General features: G+C 51.8%; 1 protein-coding gene across 1 annotated transcript in view; it reads right to left on the reverse strand.

The window, feature by feature from the left end:
• Positions 1–1,922: 1,922 nt before the first annotated feature.
• Positions 1,923–26,371, reverse strand: part of sh3bp5lb (SH3-binding domain protein 5-like, b) — a 63,501-nt gene continuing 39,052 nt past the window's right edge. The window contains exons 2-6 of the mRNA XM_072475346.1: positions 15,218–15,280; positions 10,106–10,234; positions 8,270–8,431; positions 7,152–7,325; positions 1,923–5,563 (exon numbers count right to left, since the gene is read on the reverse strand). Of these exons, the coding sequence (XP_072331447.1) occupies positions 5,120–5,563; positions 7,152–7,325; positions 8,270–8,431; positions 10,106–10,234; positions 15,218–15,280 (972 nt within the window). The 3' untranslated portion in view covers positions 1,923–5,119. The remainder of the gene's footprint in view (positions 5,564–7,151; positions 7,326–8,269; positions 8,432–10,105; positions 10,235–15,217; positions 15,281–26,371) is intronic.

Here is a 26,371-nt window from a genome sequence, read left to right on the forward strand (position 1 = left end):
GGCATCTCGGACTGGACACATTTTTAAAAATGGATAACGTTGCTGAAAAGAGATATGAAGGCGATATTTTTGACCTAGCTTTCACGGGGACAAACACAAGATGCCAAATTTCAAACGGCTGCGACATTCTATGCTACAGGGGGAAAGTGGTGTTGATTGGCCCGAGGGGTTGCCATAGAGAAAGCAACTGAGCTCCCAAAGCTCCCGGGTAATTCAAATAAAAAGATGCAAGTGTTGGGCATTCATTTTGTTGGCAAAGAACTGTTCCCTGCGTATGAATGCATATCACCTCGGGCCAGTGCAAATGAGCCACGTCACAAACCCAGCTTAAATTGGTTGTGTGGAGCAATGAGCCCACTCAGGATTGTTCAGCCAGTGCTGCCCAATGGCGGAATCACATCTAAGAGCAAACGTTTGCTTTGGGTTTTGCGAGCACGGACAGGCAGGGTGGGGTCTGTTTTCTGTCTTGTTACGAACTGCAAAGGAACACGTTGCTCCGATCAGCTAATTGTTGGAACGTACGGCCTCCGTAACTGGCATCGCACCGGCACTGAAGGGATAATAGGAAAGCGATGATTCCAGGGGTGACCGAGGGCAAGGATTCCATAAAGGAGGGGGATGAAAAAGATTTATAGAGCAATGGGAAAAGAGAGGAGTGAGAATCTGATGTTCTTTCAAACATGTCCTATACCATGTTTAAAAAAACAATAATTTAGAGTACCCAATTATTTATTTTTCCAATTAAGGGACAATTTAGCCTGGCCAATCCACCGAACCTGCACATCTTTTGTGTTGTGGGGTGGAACCCACGCAGACACGAGGAGAATGTGCAAACTCCACACAGATAGTGATTGGGGGCCGGGATTCGAACCCGGATCCTCAGCGCCGTAGTCCCAGTGCTAACCACTGCGCCACCCAAACATATCCTATTCCAATGGTTTGCATGGAACTCATTATGCCCCCCTCGCCCACTCATTTCTGTGTTCTTTATCTAAGAATAGAAAAAAGCCAGTCAGGAAGCCCTGGCCTAACCTCTACATGAAACCACGGACTGGACACCGATGAGGTTGAATCCGATCCTGAACCCATCAATCAAATGGCCCGGCTGGACGAGAGCCTTGAGCTCGGACTGCATCTCTGAAACGGCCTAGCAGGACACTCAGTTGAAGGGACAGGCAAGACGCTGACCTCGTCAGCGACGCCCACAACTTGTGAAAGAATTTTTAAAAACACTCGCTCTACGGGTGAAAAGGGATCAATTTTAACTCAAATTGTCCTTTGGGAACCTGATGAGTTTGGGTTGACATGCGCTCCTATTACTCTTCACTGAGGTCAATGGAAAGTAAGATTGGGTCGGGGAACAAGCTGAACCCCTCCCCCCCCCACCCCCCGCCCAATTGCATGGATTCCCCAGCCACTTGGGTTAAAATTGGGATTAAGATTCAAGGTAGTAGTAGATGACCATTACCTCTTGGGGCGTAGGCCCAGCAATGATTTGGGCTGAGGAGGGAGAGAGCGAGCATGATGGGGGGGGGGGGCTGAAATAAGAGGGTTTTTTTGTTTCATAGAGCATACAGTGCAGAAGGAGGCCATTCGGCCCATCGAGTCTGCACTGACCCACTTAAACCCTATCCCCGTAACCCAATAACCCCTCCTAACCTTTTTGGACACGAAGGGGCAATTTAGCTAGGCCAAGCCACCCAACCTGCACGTCTTTGGACTGTGGGAGGAAACCGGAGCACCCGGAGGAAACCCACGCAGACACAGGGAGAAGGTGCAGACTCGGCGGGGAATCGAACCTGGGACCCTGGCGCTGTGAAGCCAAAGTGCCACCCACTTGTGCTACCGTGCTGCCAATTTCGCGAAGAGTTGGCTTGTCCGTGACCGAAAGATGTCATTGAAGGTAAATGATTCAAAACCAAGGCAGACAAATCCTCCCGATTTTATTCCGAAGTTGTGTGTTATCACACGCATATACACACGCACACACACAATGATGTGTACAGATATAAAAACAAGTTTGTAATAAATATGACTGAGGTACACTGGCACTGACGCAGTCATTTGACCTGCCTCACAGAGCATCAGGTCTATCGTACGAGAAGTGCCAGGCTATTGGGGCGGCCACGGTCCCTCCCACTGAAAACAGGCAGCAGGAGGAAACAGACAGGGCTGAACCTTTCAAACTCAAATCAAACTCTTCTTTGATACACGTTTGTCCCCTTGACGGTGCCAACTCCCTGATTGGGGATGCGGGGGGGGGCAGGTTTAGCACTTGGACCCCCTCATCCAGGTGTCCACTTTAACCTCCAGAATGAGTGTCTGTCGGCGAATGGGAGGGTGATCCAAGAGGCACGGCACAACCTGATCCCAGTCTTGGCTGATGTCTGCACAATCCTGGTTCACCACGAGCAGGGTTACCAGTCAGAGGTGTGAAGCAGGGAACCACTGGTTAATTTAGCCAGGCAGAGTTACCGAGCTGGGAAAACCCTGGCCGATTTACGTGTGTGGGTATACAGATCAGCGAAGACACAGGCTGATTTATCCAGGATGAGATATGGAGCTGGGGAACCCTGGATGATTCATCTACCCCTCCTGAATCCGGGCATTCAGAAGCACTCCGCCCAAACCACGCAGCACCAGTCTCGTTGAAAACAGTGAACGGGACAGGCCACAGATGCCTTTACTGCATTATCTGTTGAACTACATATAGGAGCATTCCAGTTATTCATGTTATCAGGACATAGAGATCGGTACATCATAAAGCAACAGGATCAGGACTGTGACCCACTGCCCCACCCAGTCCCAGAGGGGGAAAGGACAGTGTCTGACCCACTGTTCCACCCAGTCCCAGAGGGGGAAAGGACAGTGTCTGACCCACTGTTCCACCCAGTCCCAGAGGGGGAAAGGACAGTGTCTGACCCACTGTCCCACCCAGTCCCAGAGGGGGAAAGGACAGTGTCTGATCCACTATCCCGCCCAATCCCAGAGGGGGAAAGGACAGTGTCTGACCCACTGTTCCACCCAGTCCCAGAGGGGGAAAGGGCAGTGTCTGACCCACTGTCCCACCCAGTCCCAGAGGGGGAAAGGACAGTGTCTGACGCACTGTCCCACCCAGTCCCAGAGGGGGAAAGGACAGTGTCTGACCCACCCAGTCCCAGAGGGGGAAAGAACAGTGTCTGATCCACTATCCCACCAAGTCCCAGACGGGGAAAGGACAGTGTCTGACCCACTGTCCCACCCAGTCCCAGAGGGGGAAAGGACAGTGTCTGACCCACTGTCCCACCCAGTCCCAGAGGGGGAAAGGACAGTGTCTGACCCACTGTCCCACCCAGTCCCAGAGGGGGAAAGGACAGTGTCTGACCCACTGTCCCACCCGATCCCAGAGGGGAAAAGGACAGTGCCTGACCCACTGTCCCACCCGGTCCCAGAGGGGGAAAGGACAGTGCCTGACCCACTGTCCCACCCTGTCCCAGAGGGGGAAAGGACAGTGCCTGACCCACTGTCCCACCCTGTCCCAGAGAGGGAAAGGACAGTGTCTGGTCCACTGGCCCACCCAGTCCCAGAGGGGGAAAGGACAGTGCCTGACCCACTTTCCTGCCCAGTCCCAGAGGGGGAGAGGACAGTGTCTGACCCACTGTCCCACCCAATCCCAGAGGGGGAAAGGACAGTGTCTGACCCACTGTCCCACCCAGTCCCAGAGGGGGAAAGGACAGTGTCTGACCCACTGTCCCACCCAGTCCCAGAGGGGGAAAGGACAGTGTCTGACCCACTGTCCCTCTCCAGATGTGGTGGTCACAAATAGCGACTGAGCAACTCGGGTATTTGGTTGGAAGTCTCCGAGTGGAAGATGTGGGATCCTCACAAGGCATCTGCAAAGGTAAGAGTTAGTCAAAAGTAACATTGTACAGAGTCCAAGGTAATTCAGCACGATGAGGATTACACACATTGACTGTGGAGAGTTCTGGTTAATACAGAAAGATAAGGATTACTCATGAATGTTACATTCTTAATCAGCAGGGCAAGGATGACTCAGTGTGTAATGATATGGAGTTTGTGTTTCTCAGCAGGGTGAGTATTACTCACAAACTGTGTATTCAGCAGCTTAACCCTGACTCAATATGGACCGTACAGAGCTCCCGTTTATTCAGCAGGGTAAGGATTATTCACTGTGTAACTTCGCAGAGCTCCCGTTTATTCAGCAGGGTAAGGATTACTCACTGTTACTGCACAAAATCCCTCTTTATTCAGCAGGCTAATTCATAGATTCATAGAACATACAGTGCAGGAGGCCATTCGGCCCATCGAGTCTGCACCGACCCACTTAAGCCCTCACTTCCACCCTATCCCATTAACCCAATAACCCCTCCTAACCTTTTTTGGTCACTAAGGGCAATTTATCATGGCCAATCCACCTAACCTGCATGTCTTTAGACTGTGGGAGGAAACCGGAGCACCCGGAGGAAACCCACAGACATGGGGAGAACGTGCAGACTCCGCACAGACGGTGACCCAGTGGGGATAAGGGTTAGTAAAGTCTGCATGGTACCAGATGACGTCCCCTTTGAGGAGAGCTGACTGACGGTGATGTAACCCGAGAGCCACCGCACCTCAGACAAGGGTCAAGGTTTGAGCAGGTGGGCCATCGTGAATAACCTCAGCCAGTGTGGGAATTGAACCCACGCTGTTGGCTTCCCTCTGCATCACGAACCAGCTGTCCAGCCAACCGAGCTAACCCAGCCCCCAAGGACAGGGGTTACTCACGGTGTAACTGCACAGAGCCCCCGCTTACTTAAATTGGGGCGGTAAATGTAGTCAATGGATTCTCCATTTCCACACAATCGCGGTGAACACCAGCACGACCCCTCTCCTCCCTCACCATTGGTATGATCTCTGAATGCCGGAACCTATCTTTGGCAAGCAATATTCTCATTTTGGGCATCAAAGAGTCGTAGTTATGATACAATGTCAAGCAGCTTCGGGAGGGGGGAGTGGGACAACTTGAAAGGGGGGGGGGGGTGGTTCTTCTCTCTCTCTCCGAACAAGCTGTATGTACAACAGTGTATTGATGGGTGGATGTAGTAGTAGCCATCTGGCCCCTGGTCAGCTGCCTACAGCCCTACAAGCTGACGCTGCGGTGGTGCTTGAAGAAGAAGGAGGAAGGCCCCTTTAGCCTGTCAGTGTCCCGGGTCAGGTCGTCGCTGTCCAGGCTCAGTGCGTCCGACAACTCCTCCAGATGCTCGACCGAGTCAAATTTCTGCAGGTCCGAGGCGATGGTCTGGAAGCTGAGCACAGAAATGGTGTCCGAGGGCGGCCCTTCCGCTCCCAGTGGGATGTGGGCCGAGGCCTTGTCCACCACCATCGCCGCCTCCCCCCGCTCCTCCTCGAGGTAGGCCGGGCGGGCCTCTGCCCCCACCGGAGAGGCCCGGCGGCAGCCGAGGCGCTGCAGCCGGCGGGCGTGGATCTGCTCGCTGATCTGCTCCAGGTTCCTCAGGGCGACAGAATATTTGGTCTTGGCCTGCGACACCTGCTTCTCCAGAGCGGTCACCTTGGCCTTGTGTTCCTGCGGGTAGGACGGGAAGAGAGTGAGATGGGCGGCGGTGATCTCATTGGAACACACCAGCTTCTGAAATGGCTCAACAGGGTAGGAAAAGCAGAGTATCACTGAAATAGTGACAGAATGGGAAATGCTGATCTACAAAGGGACCTGGGTGTCCCTGTACACCAGTCACAGAAAGCATGCATGCAAGTAGAGCAAACGGTTAGGAAGGCAAATGGTACGTGGGCCTTAATTTCACAAGGACTGGAGTACAGGAGCAAGGATGTCTTACTGCAGCTGTGCAGGGCCTAGACGAGGCGACATCTGGAGTATTATGTGCAGTTTTGGCCTCCTTACCAAAGAAGAGATACACTTGCCACAGAGGGAGTGCAACGAACGTTCACCAGACTGATTCCTGGGACAGCAGGGTTGTTGGATCAGAGACTGGGTTGGCCGGGCCTGTGTCCACTGGTGTTTGGGAGAATGAGAGGGGGGGTCTCATTAAAATGTGTATAATTCTGATGGGGGTGGACAGACTGGAAGCAGGGGTGTTGTTTCCTCTGGCTGGTGGGGGGGGGGGGGGTGTCTGGAACCCGGGGTCACAGTCTCAGGATACGGGGTGGGTCATTAAGGACCGAGATGAGGAGGAGCTTCACTCAGAGGGTGGCGAGCCTGTGGAATTCTCGACCACAGAAGGCTGTGGAGGCTAAGTCACTGAATAGGTTTCTAGACTCTAAAGGAGTCAAGGGGCTTGGGGAGAGTGTTGGAGCTTGGAGTTGAGATAGAACATCAGCCATGCTCATGTTGAACGGCAGAGCAGGCTCGAAGGGCCGATTGGCCTCCCCCTGGCTCCTGTTGTTGTTATGTTTCAGTGTAAATGCCGAGAGTTTGTTTACCATTGGCTGGGAAATCTGGAACACAGGAACACAATCTCAGGATCATTTAGGACTGAGGTGAGTGGTGACGCCTTGGGATGCTCTACCACAGAGGGCTGGCGGGGTGGACAGATGTTAGGTTTCCAGGGTTATGGGGAGCAGGTTAGAAAGTGGAGTTGAAGTCATGATCTTATTGAATGGCGGGGCAGGATCGAGGGGACGAATGGTCTACTCCTGCTCCTATTTCTTACGTCCGCAAGGGGGGGGGGGCAGACCACCAGTCTCCGTTGGAGCAGAGCTTCTTTCACAGCATGGCAGCACACGGAAATATTAGCTGGAACAAACGCATCAGGACGGAAATGTTGGGAAAGTTCCCCCCCCCCCTTCCACTTTGCGGACGTTAGAAATGTCGGAGGTTTTACGGACTCAAGACTGGGGAGCAAGGGGAAGTTATAGCAGAGGAGGGCCTCAAAACTTATCCGACACAGACTCCCTGCAAAAAGCCTGCAACCCCCCCCTCCACCTCACCCAATCAGTGTGTAATCCTGTGTAATAAATGAAATGAAATGAAAACCGCTTATTGTCACAAGTAGGCTTCAAATGGAGTTACTGTGAAAAACCCCTAGTCGCCACATTCCGGCGCCTGTTCGGGGAGGCTGGCGCGGGAATCGAACCGTGCTGCTGGCCTGCCTTGGTCTGCTTTCAAAGCCAGTGATTTAGCCCAGTGGTTACTGTACCTCCAAAATCTGGTTGAACTGGGCTTTGAGCTCGAAGTAGGGCTTGGATTTGATGATTACCCTCTTGAGGGACTTCTGGAGCTCCTGCACGCGGCCCTCAGCTTCCTGGCACATCTGTGTGACTCGTTGGTGCTCCCGCTCGCTGCGGAGCCGCTCCTCCTCCGCCTCATTCACCTGAGGACACGCAGCAAGGGAACGGCGGTCAGCAAAAACCCAAGAGCGGAGATCCCTCACCTACAGCAGTGCTCCCCGGACCTGCCTCGCTGCAACTTGCCTTAAATTACAACGGCAGGTCGTGCACGAGGGGAGCAATGCCAGACAGCTAGAATGTCGACACCCCAGTTTGCACACAGTGGCACAGAGCGAGGCTCCCAGTGCACACTCCCCGTCACTGTTCCCAGTGCACATTCCATACCGCGTTGCCAGGTAGGAAAGACAGGAGTTTAGTACCGGAAGGAGTGGAACACACAGAGGCACCTCAGCTTAACATTCCGTCAGAAGGACAGCGCCTCTGACAGTCCCGGGATGGGTTTGTCAGGTAGAACTGTGCACTCAAGTCTCTGGAATGGTATTGGAACCCATGACCTTCTCACCCAAAGGTGGGAATGCTACTGGCTGAGTCGCAGCTGACTCGAACATGTGGAAAGCAAGTGCTCCTCATACTTGGATAATAACCACACTGGGCTTGATTTGATGCCAGTACTTGTGAGAGGGGTACAAGATGGATTGATTTGACCAAGGGACTGGTTTGTCTCTGTTCCTTATTGAAGGAGGTGGTAGGGTTGGTCTATGCTGTGAAAAAGCAGCTCGGGGGCGGCACAGTGGCTAGCACAGCTGCCTCGCGACGCCGAGGACCCGAGTTCGATCCCGGCTGTGGGTCACTTCCCGTGTGGAGTTTGCACATTCTCCTCTTGGCTGCGTGGGTCTCACCCCCACAACCCAAAGATGTGCAGGGTAGGTGGATTGGCCAGGCTAAATTGCCCCTTAATTGGAAAAAAAAAGAATTGGGTACTCTGAAATTAAAAAAAAAGAAAAGCAGCTCACGGTTAGGCTCGCTCTGGGCTGATGGGATTTCCTGGTCCCAGGTACGCCCAGGCGTGGTGTAGGAGAGCAGTTACCTTTGAAGTGGCGTGGTTCAGCATCTCCTGCCAGGTGGGGTCCAGGCGGTTTCTGTCTGCCATCAGTCCTTGCTCGGCCACATACACCATCTCGCGGGCAGCGTTGTGCATACTGACCGCCCTCTCGTAGCGCAGGGCGGCCTTCTGCGTCTCCTGCTGGGCCTTCAACACCAGGAGAAGACGGTGAGATGTTATCCCCATAAAAACTAGCGGTTATTTACACATAGATAGGTGGACACATTGTCAAATCCCAAATTTCTTTACCCGTCAGTCTGGCCTCAATAAAAGTCGCGATGGATTTGCAGGTACAGCATTAGTTATTTTATTTAGCTTGCAAGCTTGATTCATTTCACAGAAGCATAGGACACATCCAGTCTCCTACATCCCGGAAAGCGAATGAACAAAGAGACAAAGGGATCTCTGCAAATCAATTCAAATGGTATCAAGTTTCACATACACGATTCCCATAGGTCATCCTATACCCCTCCTGACCTAGTCAGACATTCTGATTGGCTCACTTCCAATCCCTTCCTCTGGCCCCTAGTACCCAGCATCCTTTTCTCCTCCTATGGTGGACACACCTCCTCCTTGCTTTGCCATGCGGTCTGAAATCCTTTGTCTGTGAACTCACCAGAATGAGACTGGCCTATCTTTACATTACAGTGACTAATATCTCTAAAGTAACTATTTTATATCACATTCGTCAGCATGAACACACGCCACAGACAGGCAGGAAGCCCGACAAACACACACAGATATTTAAAGACTCTCAGACACATACACCCACACAGACAGGCGGGGACACAGTTTCGCTACTGAAGGTGGTGACTTTACCCAATATTATCAACCAATTGACGGTGGGAATCCTCTCACACCTTGGCAAATGGTCGTGATCTATCTTCAAGTGGGACTTTGCACAGTGAAGGCAGACAGAGAATTTTACAAGGGGTGGGTGTGTTGGGGAAGGAGGGGGGGGGGAGGGGGCAAGATTGCCAGGTTAGGATGGGAGAGGTGCTGCGGTTTAGTTACACCATGGCCACGTCCTGATCTACGCCCCCCCCCCCCCGCCCCCACTATTCCCAGCTGGTGGAACGGGATGGAAACTGGGAAGCCAATTCAGATCCAGCCTCTCCTTAACCCAGGACATTGATCCCTGTTCCACACCTTTAAGCCTGGCCCAGCAGCAGCTTTGTCAGCGTGGATCGCTCACTTCAGACCAGCTGGAACCGGCTGGGAAATACAATCAAACACTGGGAGTATCAAAGAGCGAGCTCTCCGAAACGCTGTCATATTCAGTCACAAGGAGACGGGAGAACGTGTGGGCAAGGGGGTGTTTTATGGTTGTCGACATTCATGTACAGAAGCAGCCCCCAGAGATTAAGCCCCCATTGAACATTTATTAAGGCTCATGCACGAGGAGCAAAGAACAACACTGCCGGTCTGGAAGTGGTCGAAGATCCGTCAGTGTGTCCAACTATGGGAGGGGGCAGGGGCCATTGCTGGGGAGGGGTACAATCATTCGAATGGGCAGGAAAAGGGGCAGAGTGTGCGTGTGACTGGTGACAAGTTTCATCTCTCAGTGCCTGTACACTTAACCGCCGAGAGGTCAGGGGGCAGGAATGAAGGCAAACCCTCCTGCTAATTTAACAGGTGGACAACTCCCTCCCCCCCCCGGGCCAAACTGGGTGGGAACAGGCAGAGGAAACTACCCCTCCCCACTCCAACCCTGCACAGGAACAGGCAGAGCAAGCCCTCCCCCTTCCTGCCCGCCCCCACCACACCCAACCCCGGAAAGGAACAGGCTGTGCAACTCCGGACGGGAACAATCAGACTCACCTCTTTTGCCTGCCGTCTGGCCTCATAGTATGGCCGGGCCTTCTCAATGCAGTTACCGAGGTCGGAGCCCTGAGCATTCAATTTCCTTGCAGACTCCGACAGGATTTTCCGATACGTGTTCCTCGCTTCCTGTGGGAGATGCAGATCAACACTTGAAAAATACAACGAGGTTCGATATGCAGAGGCAGGTTATCTGTAACCATATCCATCTTAAATAGCAAACAATATAAAAACTCCCTCTACACTGTCCACATCAAACACTCCCAGGTCAGGTACAGCACGGGGTTAGATACAGGGTAAAGCTCCCTCTACACTGTCCCATCAAACACTCCCAGGACAGGGACAGCACGGGGTTAGATACAGAGTAAAGCTCCCTCTACACTGTCCCATCAAACACTCCCAGGACAGGTACAGCGCGGGGTTAGATACAAAGAACAAGAAATGTACAGCACAGGAACAGGCCCTTCGGCCCTCCAAGCCCGTGCCGACCATGCTGCCCGACTAAACTACAATCTTCTACACTTCCTGGGTCCGTATCCTTCTATTCCCATCCTATTCATATATTTGTCAAGATGCCCCTTAAATGTCCCTATCGTCCCTGCTTCCACTACCTCCTCCGGTAGCGAGTTCCAGGCACCCACTACCCTCTGCGTAAAAAACTTGCCTCGTACATCTACTCTAAACCTTGCCCCTCTCACCTTAAACCTATGCCCCCTAGTAATTGACCCCTCTACCCTGGGGAAAAGCCTCTGACTATCCACTCTGTCTATGCCCCTCATAATTTTGTATACCTCTATCAGGTCTCCCCTCAACCTCCTTCGTTCCAGTGAGAACAAACCGAGTTTATTCAACCGCTCCTCATAGCTAATGCCCTCCATACCAGGCAACATTCTGGTAAATCTCTTCTGCACCCTCTCTAAAGCCTCCACAGAGTAAAGCTCCCTCTACACTGGCCCCACCAAACACTCCCATGACAGGTTCAGCATGGGGTTAGATACAGAGTAAAGCTCCCCCTACACTGTCCCCATCAAACACTCCCAGGATAGGTACAGCACGGGGTTAGATACAGAGTAAAGCTCCCTCTACACTGGCCCCACCAAACACTCCCAGGACAGGTACAGCATGGGGTTAGATACAGAGTAAAGCTCTCTCTACACTGTCCCCATCAAACAATCTCAGAGCAGGTACAGCACGGGGTTAGATACAGAGTAAAGCTCCCTCTCCAGTGTCCCCATCAAACACTCCCAGGACAGGTACAACAAGGGGTTAGATACAGAGATAAGCTCTAACCACGTGCTGTACCTGCTCTGGGAGTGTTTGATGGACAGTGCAGAATAAGGTTCCCACAATACTGTCCCATCAAACACTCCGAGGACAGGTATAGCACAGGTTGGATATAGAGTAAAAGTTCTACTGCATACATTAGTCACAAACTGAGAAAACATCAGGTCCAAAACCAGGATGATGTTTTTACTTTCCCCCCCCTTCCCATGTCCAAAACAGGAACCTCAGGTCCCCCTCCCCATGTCCAAAACAGGAACCTCAGGTCCCCTCCCCATGTCCAAAACAGGCACCTCAGGTCCCCCTCCCCATGTCCAAAACAGGAAATGCAGGTTCCCCTTCCCATGTCCAAAACAGGAACCTCAGGTCCCCCTTCTCATGTCCAAAACAGGAACCTCAGGTCCCCTCCCCATGTCCAAAACAGGCACCTCAGGTCCCCCTCCCCATGTCCAAAACAGGAAATGCAGGTTCCCCTTCCCATGTCCAAAACAGGAACCTCAGGTCCCCCTTCCCATGTCCAAAACAGAAACCTCAGGTCCCCCTTCCCATGTCCAAAACAGGAAATGCAGGTCCCCCTTCCCATGTCCAAAACAGGAACCTCAGGTCCCCCTCCCCATGTCCAAAACAGGAACCTCAGGTCCCCCTTCCCATGTCCAAAACAGGAACCTCAGGTCCCCCTCCCCATGTCCAAAACAGGAACCTCAGGTCCCCCTCCCCATGTCCAAAACAGGAACCTCAGGTTCCCCTTCCCATGTCCAAAACAGGAACCTCAGGTTCCCCCTTCCCATGTCCAAAACAGGAACCTCAGGTCCCCCTCCCCATGTCCAAAACAGGAACCTCAGGTCCCCCTTCCCATGTCCAAAACAGGAACCTCAGGTCCCCCTTCCCATGTCCAAAACAGGAACCTCAGGTCTTCCTCCCCATGTCCAAAACAGGAACCTCAGGTCCCCCTCCCCATGTCCAAAACAGGAACCTCAGGTCCCCCTCCCCATGTCCAAAGCAGGAACCTCAGGTCCCCCTTCCCATGTCCAAAACAGAAACCTCAGGTCCCCCTTCCCATGTCCAAAACAGGAAATGCAGGTCCCCCTTCCCATGTCCAAAACAGGAACCTCAGGTCCCCCTCCCCATGTCCAAAACGGGAACCACAGGTCCCCCTTCCCATGTCCAAAACAGGAACCTCAGGTCCCCCTCCCCATGTCCAAAACAGGAACCTCAGGTCCCCCTTCCCATGTCCAAAACAGGAACCTCAGGTCCCCCTCCCCATGTCCAAAACAGGAACCTCAGGTCCCCCTCCCCATGTCCAAAGCAGGAACCTCAGGTCCCCCTTCCCATGTCCAAAACAGGAACCTCAGGTCCCCCTCCCCATGTCCAAAACGGGAACCACAGGTCCCCCTTCCCATGTCCAAAACAGGAACCTCAGGTCCCCCTTCCCATGTCCAAAACAGGAACCTCAGGTCCCCCTTCCCATGTCCAAAACAGGAACCTCAGGTCCCCCTCCCCATGTCCAAAACAGGAACCTCAGGTCCCCCTCCCCATGTCCAAAACAGGAACCTCAACCCTCTCTGGGTGAGGCAGCCAGACTGATGCTGGTCGAAGTACTGCCAGCCAGTACGGATTGGGCTGAAATCTGCAGCCCTCACAACCCGCAGTGATAAAACCCGGCCCTCCAGTCAGGGTCTGGGTACCTTTGGCTGCTGTTTCCACAGGTGACAAGACAGGTCGATGACCCAGAAACAGTCAGGTCCTCTCTCGGTAGGTTCTGGTCACTCGACACCCTCGTCCCGGAGGAGGGAGTGGAAACCCACCGGCGACTCTCGGGCCACACATGCAACAGAAATCACAGCTCCTCGAGCAGCTGACTGTTTAGCTGACGCGCTAAATTGCCCCTTAATTGGGGAAAAAAAATTGGGTACTCTAAGTTTAAAAAAAAAAGAAACTGACAGGACACATCAGGAGGGCACTTAACAAAGCATGCGGGATTTGGGGATTTGTAATTAGAAGTGTTGGGCAGGAAAATTGTGCTGAATCCTTCAGGAGGCCCTGGTTAGGCCCCAACTGGAGTATTGCATCCAGTTCTGGTTGTCACAGTTTAGGGCGGATGTGAGGGCCTCAGTAGGCGGAGAAGCGACTCTACCGGGATGCTTTCAGGGATCAGGGGTTCTAGCTACAAGGGTAGCTAGGAAAAGCTGGGAGCGGTTCTCCTTGGAGAGAAGGAGATTGAGGTGAGGTCTGATAATGGGATCAGGACAGGCTTGGATAATGGTAGACAGGGGAAAGTTACTTTCCTTAACCGATGGGGCAAGGATGAAATGGCAATGACCTTGAGAACGTGGGCAGCACGGTAGCATTGTGGATAGCACAACTGCTTCACAGCTCCAAGTTCGATTCCCGACTTGGGTCACTGTCTGTGCGGAGTCTGCACGGTCTCCCCGTGAGTGCGTGGGTTTCCTCCGGGTGCTCCGGTTTCCTCCCACAGTCCAAAGATGTGTAGGTTAGGTGGTTTGGCCGTGATAAATTACCCTTAGTGTCTAAAATTGCCCTTAGTGTTGGGTGGGGTTACTGGGTTATGGGGATAGGGTGGAGGTGTGCGGTTGGGTAGGGTGCTCTTTCAGAGAGCTGGTGCAGACTCGATGGGCCGAATGGCCTCCTTTCTGCACTGTAACTTCTATGAACTGTCTGCCCAGAGGGTGTTGGAAGCGAAAACTATCGCTCGTGCCAAAAGAAAACCGAATGGACACAACCTACAGGGCCACAGAGAAATCGAGCAGGCGGGGACTGACTGCATCACCCTGTGGAGAACCGGCATTGTCCCAATGGGCTGAATGGCCTCCTTTTGTGCCGCAAATGACTCCATGAGATTGACAAACGCAGGAATCCTACAGTCAACACATCACGCATCAGTCCCGGCACAGCACGGAGTAGTTTCCGGTGTGGTTAATTGTGATTAATGTATGCAGGTGGAGGGCCTTAATTAGACATTGAAAGAAACACTTTTTGAAGCTGTGGTGCGGCTGGGTTAGGAGGTACATGCTTGCAATATTTAAGTCGGTAAATAAATACAAGGCTGAATAAAAATCGGCTCCAGTCCTATCCCTCACCTACTGGCTTTCTGGATTAGTACAGTGCACCCCCTGTATTTTCCTGTTCCCCTCTTTCTCTCCTGAAGTCACTCGCTGCAGTCCATTCTATCAGTCCTGGGTGGTATCTGGTAGCTTACCACATTCTTCCTATGCAGGGCAGCACGGTGGCACAGTAGTTAGCACTGCTGCCTCACAGCACCAGGGACCCGGGTTCAATTTTGGCCTTGGGCGACCTGTCTGCGTGGAGTTTGCACGTTCTCCCCGTGTCCGTGCGGGTTTCCTCCAGGTGCTCCGGTTTCCTCCCACAAGCCCAAAGGTTCAGTGGATTGGCCATGCTAAATTGCCCGTTAGTATCCATGGATGTGCAGGTTGGGCGGGGGATAGGGCGGGAGAGTGGGCCTAGGTAGGGTTCTCTTTCAGAAGGTCGGTGCAGACTAGATAGGCTAAATGGTCTCCTTCTGCACTGTCGCAATTCTATGGTTCAATTCTATGCAGACCAGAAAGGGGGCCACCAGTGGGATACTGAGCTACAGGGAGCATCACCCGGATTGTAGAATCGATCAGCCCTGCTTGTGTTGCGGACTGATACACTTCCCCACCCCCTTCCCCTCACCAAATCCATTTTCCAACACGTCTCGATGGTAATTGAAAGCACTCACAGTCCGCTGCTTTGCCGCAACCAGCACTCACACTGGGTGAACTGACTGCTCTCGAGCTGTGCAGGGCAGGAGCTCCCGTGTTACATACTCACATTTAGCTGGAGCTCCAGTTTATTGATCTCCTCACTGGCCTGGTTAAGGTGTTCCAGCTCTTCCTGTGGAGCAAAAGGTCAATTCCAGTCAGCAGGAACAGTTCACAGCTCAGCCCTGACACCCCACTGCCGTAACCCACATGCACCCCTCCCCTCTCAACACGCAGAAACAAATACTTTCCCATTGTAACAATGTATTGTTTTAAATTTGAATATTCATATATTTGCATTACACCTGAGAAAGGTAAAGCGGTGTCAGTTTCATTTTGGTTCTTTGTGAGTCTTCATAGAATTTACAGTGCAGAAGGAGGCCCATCGTGTCTGCACCGGCTCTCTGAAAGAGCACCTTACCCAAGGTCCTCACCTCCACCCTATCCCCGCAACCCAGTAACCCCACCCAACACTAAGGGCAATTCTGGACACTAAGGGGCAATTTAGCATGGCCAATCCACCTAACCTGCACATCTTTGGACTGTGGGAGGAAACAGGAGCACCCGGAGGAAACCCACGCACACACGGGGAGGATATGCAGACTCCGCACAGACAGTGACCCAAGCCGGGAATCGAACCTGGGACCCTGAAGCAATTGTGCTAACCACAATGCTACCGAGCTGCCCCTGTCTTGGTGTCTGAGAATCTGGACAGAGTCTTGACTAAAAGGTCCGGTCTTTTGGGTTTGTTTATATAGAATCCCCCCCCCCTCCCAATTAATGGGCAATTTAGTCTACATTCATTTTTAATGAGGCTTTACAGCTCCTGAAGCTAAATAGGTGGATTAGGAGTTAAAGGTTTAGCGATTCACAGTGGTTAGCACTGGGACTAAGGAGTTCAAATTCCGGCCCTGGGTCACTGTCCGTGTGGAGTTTGCACAATTCTCCCCGTGTCTGCGTGAGTCTCACCCCCACAACCCAAAGATGTGCAGGGTAGGTGGATTGGCCACGCTGAATTGCCCCTTAATTGGAAAAAAAAAACACTCGGGTACACTCTAAATTATTATTTTTTTTTAAGTTTAGAGATTCTGAAAAAAAGACAAAGTAGAAAAAACTTTACTGTTGCCCAGCAGCACTGTGAAACTAACAGGAGAGAGAGTGCAGTGTGTGTAAGGGAGGGGACAAGAATTCTAAGTTCTCTGATAAGAAATAATACTACAAGGCTCTTGGACAGTCATTTACAGAACTCATAGAAGTGCTCAGTTTAGCGGAGGTGCTACTAAAAGACTGAGTTTACGGATCTCATTTGTTCGTTCAGTAGTTGAACAAACAGCAAGTTTAGGGTGCAGTTTTTCCGGGAGAGATAAAAGTTGCTCAGGAATTCACTGGAAGAAAACCATATACAGCGGTGCTGATCCAAAACAGGAAACTTTTGTGTCAAGATAGTAGTAACTCTTCACTGGTTCGTGCGTCTGTGGCGATATTGCTGGAGTAAAGAAATAGTGACAATTTGAATCATCTTGCGTTTGCATTGCGATCTTTCCAGCCTTTTTGTCACATAGCTAATCTTTCGTGTTGAACAAACATTTTATTCATAGTGTTAAACCTTCATCAGCAGACTCTTGTGAATTTGTTCAGTAAATTTCCTTCTAAAAACTAAAGTTATGATCTATCAAGGCAGGTTTCACTCTGGGATATGACTTGTCCAGTAATAGTTAGCATGTATCGTAACACTGTACACCCACACCCTTCTATTCAAACATATAGCCCCTCCGTATAGGCTCAACCCATGTGGTAGCACAGTGGTTAGCACTGTTGCTTCACAGCACCAGGGTCCCAGGTTCGATTCCCTGTTTGGGTCTCTGCCTGTGCGGAGTCTGCACATTCTCCCCGTGTCTGCGTGGGTTTCCTCCAGGTGCTCCAGTTTCCTCCTACAAGTCCCGAAAGACGTGTGGTTAGGTAATTTGCACACTCTGAATTCTCCCTCTGTGTACCTGAACAGGTGCAGGAATGTGGCGACTAGAGGATTTTCACAGTAACTTCATTGCAGTGTTAATGTAAGCCTACTTGTGACAATAAAGATTATTTATGACAGATACATCATCTGCAGAGCCAGCCTTAGCCGCCTTTAAGGATTTCATAGAATTTAGAGTGCAGGAGGCCATTCTGCCCATCGAGTCTGCACCGGCTCTTGGAAAGAGCACCCTACCCAAGCCCACACCTCCACCCTATCCCCATAACCCAGTAACCCCACCCAACACTAAGGGCAATTTTGGACACTAAGGACAATTTATCATGGCCAATCCACCTAACCCGCACATCTTTGGACTGTGGGAGGAAACCGGAGCACCCGGAGGAAACCCACGCACACACGGAGAGACCGTGCAGACTCCGCACAGACAGTGACCCAAGCCGGGATTCGAACCTGGGACCTTGGAGCTGTGAAGCAATTGTGCTATCCACAATGCTACCCTTATATTTATTTATTTAGTCTCATGACCAGTATCATTGAGACTAGCTTTATATGACAAATTGATTAATTAAATTCAAATGCCACCAGCTGCCATGATGGGATTTGAACCCATGCCCCCAGAGCAATAGCCTGGGCTGCAGGATTATTAGTCTAGTGACATTACCACTGTGCCACTATCTGCCCCTCAGATGTAATGTAGGTCAGGATACCTCGATACACAGAGACACGCAAGCTTCGACCCACCCTCCCTATTCCCTTTCCTGCTCTAACACAGTGCCCCTTTCATACATGTTTTTGCTGAGAAATCCGAACTCCTTCTCTAATCTGGGTCAGGTATCTGCCACCTGTCCATAAACTTAAACTTGATAAAGAATTCATCACATCACAAGACCATTGGGAGAGGAGGGAAAGGCATACTGGGAATGATTCAAACTGACTGACTCATTGGTTCAGTTAGAACTCGAGGAGGGCGGCACGGTGGCGGTGGTTAGCACTGCTGCCTCACAGCACCGAGGACCCGGGTTCGATCCCTGCCCCGGGCCACTCTCCGTGTGGAGTTGGCACATCCTCCCCGTGTCTGCGTGTGTCTCACCCCCACAAGCCAAACTGATGTGCAGGGTGGGTGGATTGGCCACGCGACATTGCCCCTTAATTGGGAAAAAAAATATTGGCTACCCTGAATTCATGCAAAGAAAAGAAAAGAAAAGAACTGGATTATCTGATTGGCTAAAAATGGTGGGTTTAGTGCCTCGTCAGACCTCTCCCCTCCCCGTAGGCCCACCCTTTCCCCTTGAAGCCTGGGGCTAGAGTTAGAAATTTCATCCGGTTCTCCAGTGCAGTGTGCGCACTGGCAGCTCCTCGTGCCTGTACAGCGGCGCACTGTGGGAGTTGTGGTTGCACAGGCCGCTTCTTTGATATGCAAACGTGCCAGGCTGGGAATCAGCCAACAGTCGCTGGGCAGCTGACAAAATAAGAATGTTAAAAAAAAAGATTTAAAATTTTTTTTTTTTTTTTTTTAATCCCGCTTTATTTTTCCGGCTTTTTAACTTGAGGCAAGCTGTCAACTATTACTGTTCTCCCCCTGGATTACTCGGGAAGGAGGCGGTTGCCGTGCTTTATATTCGGCCACTGTGAATGCTGCCCGGAGAGAAGGACAGTCAGCCTTGCCGTCAACCGCTGCTGCCGGGTCGGCAAGGGTGCCACGCTATGTGATGCACAGCTCGCGGCGGATGTGAGGGGGGGGGGGGTCATTCGCTTCATGACCTCCGAACGCCAACCAACCCACCTCCTGGCTATAAGAAGCTGACCACCAGGGAAGTCGCTGAAATTTGAGAAGTGGGCCGTAGATATGGGAGGGGGGTGGGGGGGGGGGGGGGGAGACACCTATAAACAAGGGGGAAAAAACAGCTGCCTCTTGGCTCACCAGCTAAGGCGGCTGGCGGCCTCTCGGGAGGCAGGCTGGTTTATAAAGTGAACGGGACATTTCGGACCTTTTAGGAGAGGCTTCACAGGTCGGAACCGCCAGAAGGGAAGTCAGGATTGACAAGAGTTTCTAGAGGGCTTGGAGTTCCCGAGGTGGGGGAGGAAATGCGGGAAGAGCTGGAGGTGCCGTTGAGGAAGTCCAAACAGCTACAGGACAGATGCAAACAGGGAAGGCAGCGGAGCCCAACGGGTACCCGGTGGAATTTTACAAGAGGTTCGCGAACTAGTTGGCTCCATTACTGATGGGGGACGTGCAATGATTCTTTGTCTCCAGGTTCCCTTCCTGCAACACTTGGTCAGGCATCCATTTGGTTTATCCCGAAAAAGGGCAAGGACCCTACGGAATGCAGGTCATACCGACCTATTGCATTGCTTAAGGTAGATGCTAAGCTGTTAGCATTGAGGTTGGAACCTTGTCCCCAGGAGGTGACTGGGGAGGACCGAAGACTGTCGTCCAATGTGGGCGGCTGCAGCTGAATGTGGTTCTTGCCCGGGGGCTGGGCCGAAGCCAGAGATAATTCTGTCATTAGATTCAGAAACGTCATTTGGTAGGGTGGAGTGGAGGTACCTCTTTGCGCTTTTGGAGAAGTTTGGGTTGGACCCCGGGTTTGAGTTGTGGGTACGTCTGCTGTACAAGGCTCCTTTGACCAGCGTTTGTACAAATACCACGAGTTTGGGGTTCAGTTACACAGGGGAGCGAGGCAGGGGTGTCCGATGTCTCCCCTACTGTTCATATTAGCGATTGAGCCATTGGCTATTGACTCGAGGGCCTCGGACAAGCGGAGAGGGATAGTTAGCGGTGGAGTGTAACATAGGGTGTAACATCGTCTGCAGATGATCTTTTGTTATATGTGAAGGACCCGGTGGCCACCGTGGGGGGCATAATGAGGAGACTGAAAAGTTTTGGGCCCTTTTCTGGATACAAATTAAGCCTGGAGAAGAGCGAGTAATTTCCGGTCATTACCCTGGGAATGGAGCCAGTCTGGGGGTACTTCCTTCCCACTTGGCCAAGCCAAGCTTCCGGTATCTAGGAGTCCAGGCGACTCGAGATTGGCCCAACTCAGCTGAATTATATCAGCTTGGTGTACAAGGTCAAATCTGACCTACAAAGGTGAGACAACCTTCCTCTGCTTCTGGCGGGTAGGGCCGGTGATTTTCTCCACGGGTTTGCTTGAAGCAGTTCCCAGCAACCAAAACGAAGTGTATCGATAAAGCCAGAATGTTATCTAAATGGAGACCGCAGAGGGCAGAGGGTCTGGGTGGCTTTAAGCTTGCAGTTACAGCCAGTGATTGGGTAGGCAGAATGGAATATTGGCCTTTATTGCAAAGGAAGTCCAGCTGTACAGAGTTGGTGCGACCTCGGTGTACAGTTTTGGTCTCCTTACTTAATGGGGAGCGCGTGTGGGATATTTATGTGTTTGGAGACCATTAACCCGGCTGATTCCTGAAGTGAGGGGTTTGTCGCACGGGGAAAGACCCAGCCGGTTGGACCGATACTCACTCACTAGAATTTAGAAGAACGAGAGGCATTGGAGCGACACAAGATACTGGGGGGGGGGGTTTTTTGACGGGGTGGGAGCTAAGAGGTGCTCCCCCTTCATTGCGGTTTCTAGAATTGGGGGAGGGGGGGGGCAGATTCAAAATAAAGGGTCTCCTAATTAAACTGGAGGTGAGGGGGGATTTCGTCTCTCAGAGGGTGGTGAGTCTGTGGGATTACCTCCCCCAGAGAGCAGTCCCGGGCATTGAATATAATCAAGGCTGACTTAGACAGATTTATGATCAACGAGGGGTCAAGGGTTTTCTGGGGACGGGGAGTGTACAGCCAGTGGAGTCGAGACCACCAGCAGATCCGTCACGTTGTGATTGAATGGCTCCTACTCCTGCCCCCTGATTTCTTATGTTCTAATCTGAATGATACAACACAGGAGGCTGATCAACCCTCAAACCCATACCTTCAAATGTGAGCCCACCTATTACAATCCCAGAACAAACCCGAAAAGTGGCTAGGATACTGGGCAGAAAATATTGGGCAGTAAAATTTGGTTCCAACCTCCATCTACAAGTTTGGTGTCGATACGATCAGCATGTGCCGGATCTCGAATAACGACGAGTCAGAATACAGGCGGGAGATAGAGAACCTAGTGGAGTGGTTGCAGCGACAACAATCTCTCCTCAATGCCAGCAAAACTAAAGAGCTGGTCATTGACTTCAGGAAGCAATGTACTGTACACACCCCTGTCAGCATCAACGGGGCCGAGATGGGAGATGGTTAGCAGCTTCAAATTCGGAGGGGTGCACATCTCCAAAAAATCTGTCCTGGTCCACCACGTCGATGCTACCACCAAGAAAGCACAACAGCGCCCTATACTTCCTCAGGAAATTCGGCATGTCCACATTAACCCTTAATAACTTTTACAGATGCACCCTAGAAAGCATCCTCTCTGGCTGCATCACAGCCTGGTATGCAACTGCTCGGCCCAGGACCGCAATAAACTTCAGAGAGTCGTGAACACAGCCCAGTCCATCACACAAACCTGCCTCCCATCCATTGACTCCATCTACACCTCCCGCTGCCTGGGAAAGCGGACAGCATAATCAAAGATCCCTCCCACCCGGCTTACTCACTCTTCCAACTTCTTCCATCGGGCAGGAGATACAGAAGTCCGAGAACACGCACGAACAGACTCAAAAACAGCTTCTTCCCCGCTGTTACCAGACTCCTAAACGACCCTCTTATGGACTGACCTCATTAACACTACACTCTGTATGCTTCACCCGATGCCGGTGTTATCTAGTTACATTGTATACCTTGTGTTGCCCTATTATGTTATTTTCTTTTATTTCCTTTTCTTTTCATGTACTTAATGATCTGTTGAGCTGCTCGCAGGAAAATGCTTTTCCCTGTACCTCGCGTGACAATAAATAAATCCAATATTGTATTTTAATTTTGTAAGACTGAGAGGAAAGCATGCCTCGCTCCAGGAGTGATTACACACAAATAGGGATTTGATATATTAAAATAAACTTTATTATTGACCACAAGAATTAAAATACGCCATAGTGGGCAGCACGGCGGAGTCACAGCGCCGAGGTCCCAGGTTCGATCCCGGCTCTGGGTCACTGTCCGTGTGGAGTTCTCACATTCCCCCCGTGTTTGCGCGGGTTTCACCCCCACAACCCAAAGATGTGCAGGGTAGGTGGATTGGCCACGCTAAATTGCTCCTTAATTGGAAACAATGAATTGGATACTCTAAATTTATTTAAAAGACAATACATCAGAATACAGCTCACAATTATCCCTTAAACAATGCTAATCAATAGTGACACAATAACCTTAACTGCTATCTTTATTTCCACGCAAACACCAAAACCATCTCAGATCCCAATCCACCTTTAAATATAGTTAGCATTGAAGAGATGTCTTGAATATTCACTTTCAGAAAGATCTTTTGAGACTGCTTAAAGAAAGACACCTGACAACCCTGTCAGAATACTGCAGGATCAGGGGTGGCACGGTGACGCAGTGGTAGCACTGCTTCCTCACGGCGCTGAAGACCTGGGTTCGATCCCAGCCCCAGTCACTGTCCATGTGGAGTTTGTTCATTCTTCCCGTGCCTGCGTGGGTCTCACCCCCACAACCAAAAAGGTGTGCAGGGTAGGTGGATTGGCCACGCTAAATTGCCCCTTAACTGGAAAGAAAGATAATGCTGGATCTCTGGCTGAATTTCTTCAGAACCCTTCTCAGCTCACCTTCCAGCCCAAATCTAAAACTCTGCAAAAACCTTAACACCTGGCTGTTCAAACCCCTGGTTCCTCCCAGTAACTACATCATCTTGTTAAGCTGAACACAATGTCTCTAATTAACACTACTCCGCAGGAACCCTCAATATAAATAAAAGTCCACCCGCCCAAACTTTTACGATGCTTTAATTGCACCTCTGGCTCCAGAAAGCCTAGCTGTCTTGCAAACCAGGGATTTTTTTTAAAACACCACTGTCGCAGTCACACACACTAACCCAGGTGTTTAACCCTTACTGCACCAAACACACATTTGGATTTGTTTATTGTCACGTGCACCGTTCTGCGAGCAGCTCAACAGATCATTAAGTACATGGGAAGAAAAGGGAAGAAAAGAAAATACATAATAGGGCAACACAAGGTACACAATGTAACTACATAAACATCGGCATCGGGAGAAGGGCGTAGTGTATAATACATAATACAATACATCTGAAATGCATCTGAAATGCCTACGTTCATCACTTTTTCTCCACAGCACTGTAATCCTATCCCCCCGTGAGTATTCATTCATTTCTGCTTCAAAAAGGAGAGGATGAGCTCCCACCACCCTTTCAGGCTCTGCATTGCAGCGTGAAAATACATTCCCTGATGTCGCCTCCGCTCTTTTGCCAACCACTAAACCCGAGATGAATCTTTTAACTCCTGCAGTCTCCAAGCTGATGCTGAAAGGCTGGGGCACTCCAGACCGTGCGGATGAAGGAACGGGTGCTTCGCATCCAAGACAAATGGCTCGGAGTGTGCGGCTGTCAGCCTGCAGTGCTTGGCACTTACTCTACTCTACCCCAACCCAGCAGTGCTGGAGTACTTTTTTTAAAGGGGTGGGGTGGTACTGGATGGATTGTCGGAGTGGCGAAGGGGGGGGGGCACTAATCAAGCGGAATGCTCCATTTCCTGGGAAGGGGTGCATTCGCCCCACATCCTGACCAATAATTATCAATATATTAAAGATACTGCCGCGTTTCCCACATTACAAGTGAGGTCACTTCAATGACTCGAAAGCACTTTGAGGCTTTTCACCAAGCTGCATAACTCATTTCTACTTTTTTGTTAAAATCAGGAAACATTGTGATAAATGGGCTCCCTGTGAATACTGACATTCACATAAAAGCCATTATTACCAGACTGCGTGCTGATCTGTCCAATGGCAGGCAGATTTAGGACGGGTCACAATATTGATGCTCACCATCCCCCCTACCCCCCTCCCCACCTCCAGCTCCCCACACCTCCCTCCCTCATCCCCCCCCCCCCCCCAAAACCTGGCCTCAGACACTCGCACGCTCACCCTCTCCTCTCTCTGCTCCAGTGAACCCTAATGCCTGTGAGCCCCCACTGGAGCCGTCACATCCAACGAGGCGACGGCTCCCCGGACGCATTGAGAACATCCGGAACGCCCCGGGGACCCACCTGCACACAGCCTAATGAATCTGCAGCCTTCGCTTTCCATTATTTATCCCTTTACTGTTAGCTCCGGCTCCCAACTCGGGGCAATTAGTGCAATGCCGCAGTTATTCCAACTGTTCACTGTGTCTGCAGGATGGCCAAGAGGCGTACAACTGTTCACCCTTCTCATCCAGTCAGTACCATTCTAAATCAAGAGGGTAAACCCCCTCACAAACCTGCCCGCTTCCCCCCCCCCCCCCTGCCCTGGCCCACCATCTCCCATTCACAGTCAGACACTGGGCAGCATGCTCCCAGCGGAGGGCATTAACCCGCTCACCCAGCGTTTGTTTGCCCCCCCCCTCCCTCCCCAATTTGGGCCACCAGGCGCCTCGCGTTACTGACCCGAAGCTATGCTAACGTCAGTGAGCCTCTCTCGGCACTGCTGCACAGTAACCCCCTCCCCAGCTCGCCCCATACACTGCTGCACAGTAACCCCCTCCCCAGCTCGCCCCATACACTGCTGCACAGTAACCCCCTCCCCAGCTCGCCCCATACACTGCTGCACAGTAACCCCCTCCCCAGCTCGCCCCATACACTGCTGCACAGTAACCCCCTCCCCAGCTCGCCCCATACACTGCTGCACAGTAACCCCCTCCCCAGCTCGCCCCATATTCAGCCCATCCAGTGTTTGACGCGATAAAGCATTTATTTCAGTTTCTAATCCTGGGAACTGCCTCTACTCGGGAAGAATCTGGACTGCTGATACTTTCTGACGGCTAGATCTCTGAGCCTTACTGTAAATGACACATCGAGCGGGCTATCCAATCTGTGCGGAGCACTCTGCAACTAATGAGACTCAGCAGCTTATGTGCTCCCCACAATCTGCATCGTACAATATTCCCGCATATATCACCGCACACCGATTAATATCCCACATATTGCCCTACATGTCACCACAGGCCAGGTTAATATTATTCTATGTGCTTCCGCATGCACCATGTTGAACTATTATTCCTATATGTAACGGTACGATTGTGAGCTGGATGAAGTTATCTGACGTGTTGTCTTTCCAATATCAAGCAGTAATGGATGATCAGAAATCTGCAGTGAATGATGGGGAAGATTGAAACTATTGCACCTTTGCTCCCACCTCCGCCGCCGCCCCCCCCCCCCCCCCCCAGCACAAACTCCAGGCCCTCGCCCCCAACTCCATCCATCCCCTGGTAACTTTCTGAGCTGAGCCAGGCTGCTGGAAGCCTTGGCGTCACGACTGACCGCCAGGACGAAAGATTCGGCCGCGCCGGTAACTGGGCGGTGGGGCACAGCAGGAGAGCGGCCCGCTCCCGTCTCCCTGGCAGACTGCACCGCTGCCTCAGCGACCCTGCCTGCTGAAACCCTCGCCTTTGCTGCCTCTGCATTGGACCACGCTCGAGGCACTCGCTTGCCCAATCCCACTCTCTGCAAACTGGAGGTCAATCGAAGCTCTGGATCCCGTGACCGAACCTGCACGGAGTCCCACCCGCCCAGCTCCTGTGCTGGCTGACGCCCCGCTCGTTGGCGAGCAACACCTCGCTATTTTAAAAATCCATCCTGGTTTTCAAAACCCTTTGTTGCGCCACCCCATTTCCCCCCCACCCCCCAGTCTCCTGCATCCCTACGGCCCCCACCCCCACACCCCAGTCTCCTGCATCCCTACGGCCCCCACCCCACGCCCCCACCCCCCAGTCTCCTGCATCCCTATGGTCCCCATCCCCACACCCCAGTCTCCTACACCCCTACGGCCCCCCCCTCCCCACCCCATTCATCAGCACTTCTCCAGTTCTGGCCTCTTGCGCACAGAGTCCCTGCAGTGCAGGAGGTGGTCATTCCGGTCCATCGATGGTCTGCACTGACCCGCTGAAAGAGCACCCTACCTGGGCGCACTCTCCCACAACCTCGTGACCCCCACCTCGCCTGCTATCTTCGCACACGAAGGGGCAATTTGTAGCATGGTCCATCGCACCCGACCTGCACACCTTCGGTCTGTGGGAGGAAACCCAGGCAGGACAGGGGGGAGAGCGTGCAAAACTCCACACAGTCGCCCAGGTC

The sequence above is a fragment of the Scyliorhinus torazame genome, chromosome 14 (assembly GCF_047496885.1).
Source record: "Scyliorhinus torazame isolate Kashiwa2021f chromosome 14, sScyTor2.1, whole genome shotgun sequence".
Taxonomy (NCBI): domain Eukaryota; kingdom Metazoa; phylum Chordata; class Chondrichthyes; order Carcharhiniformes; family Scyliorhinidae; genus Scyliorhinus; species Scyliorhinus torazame.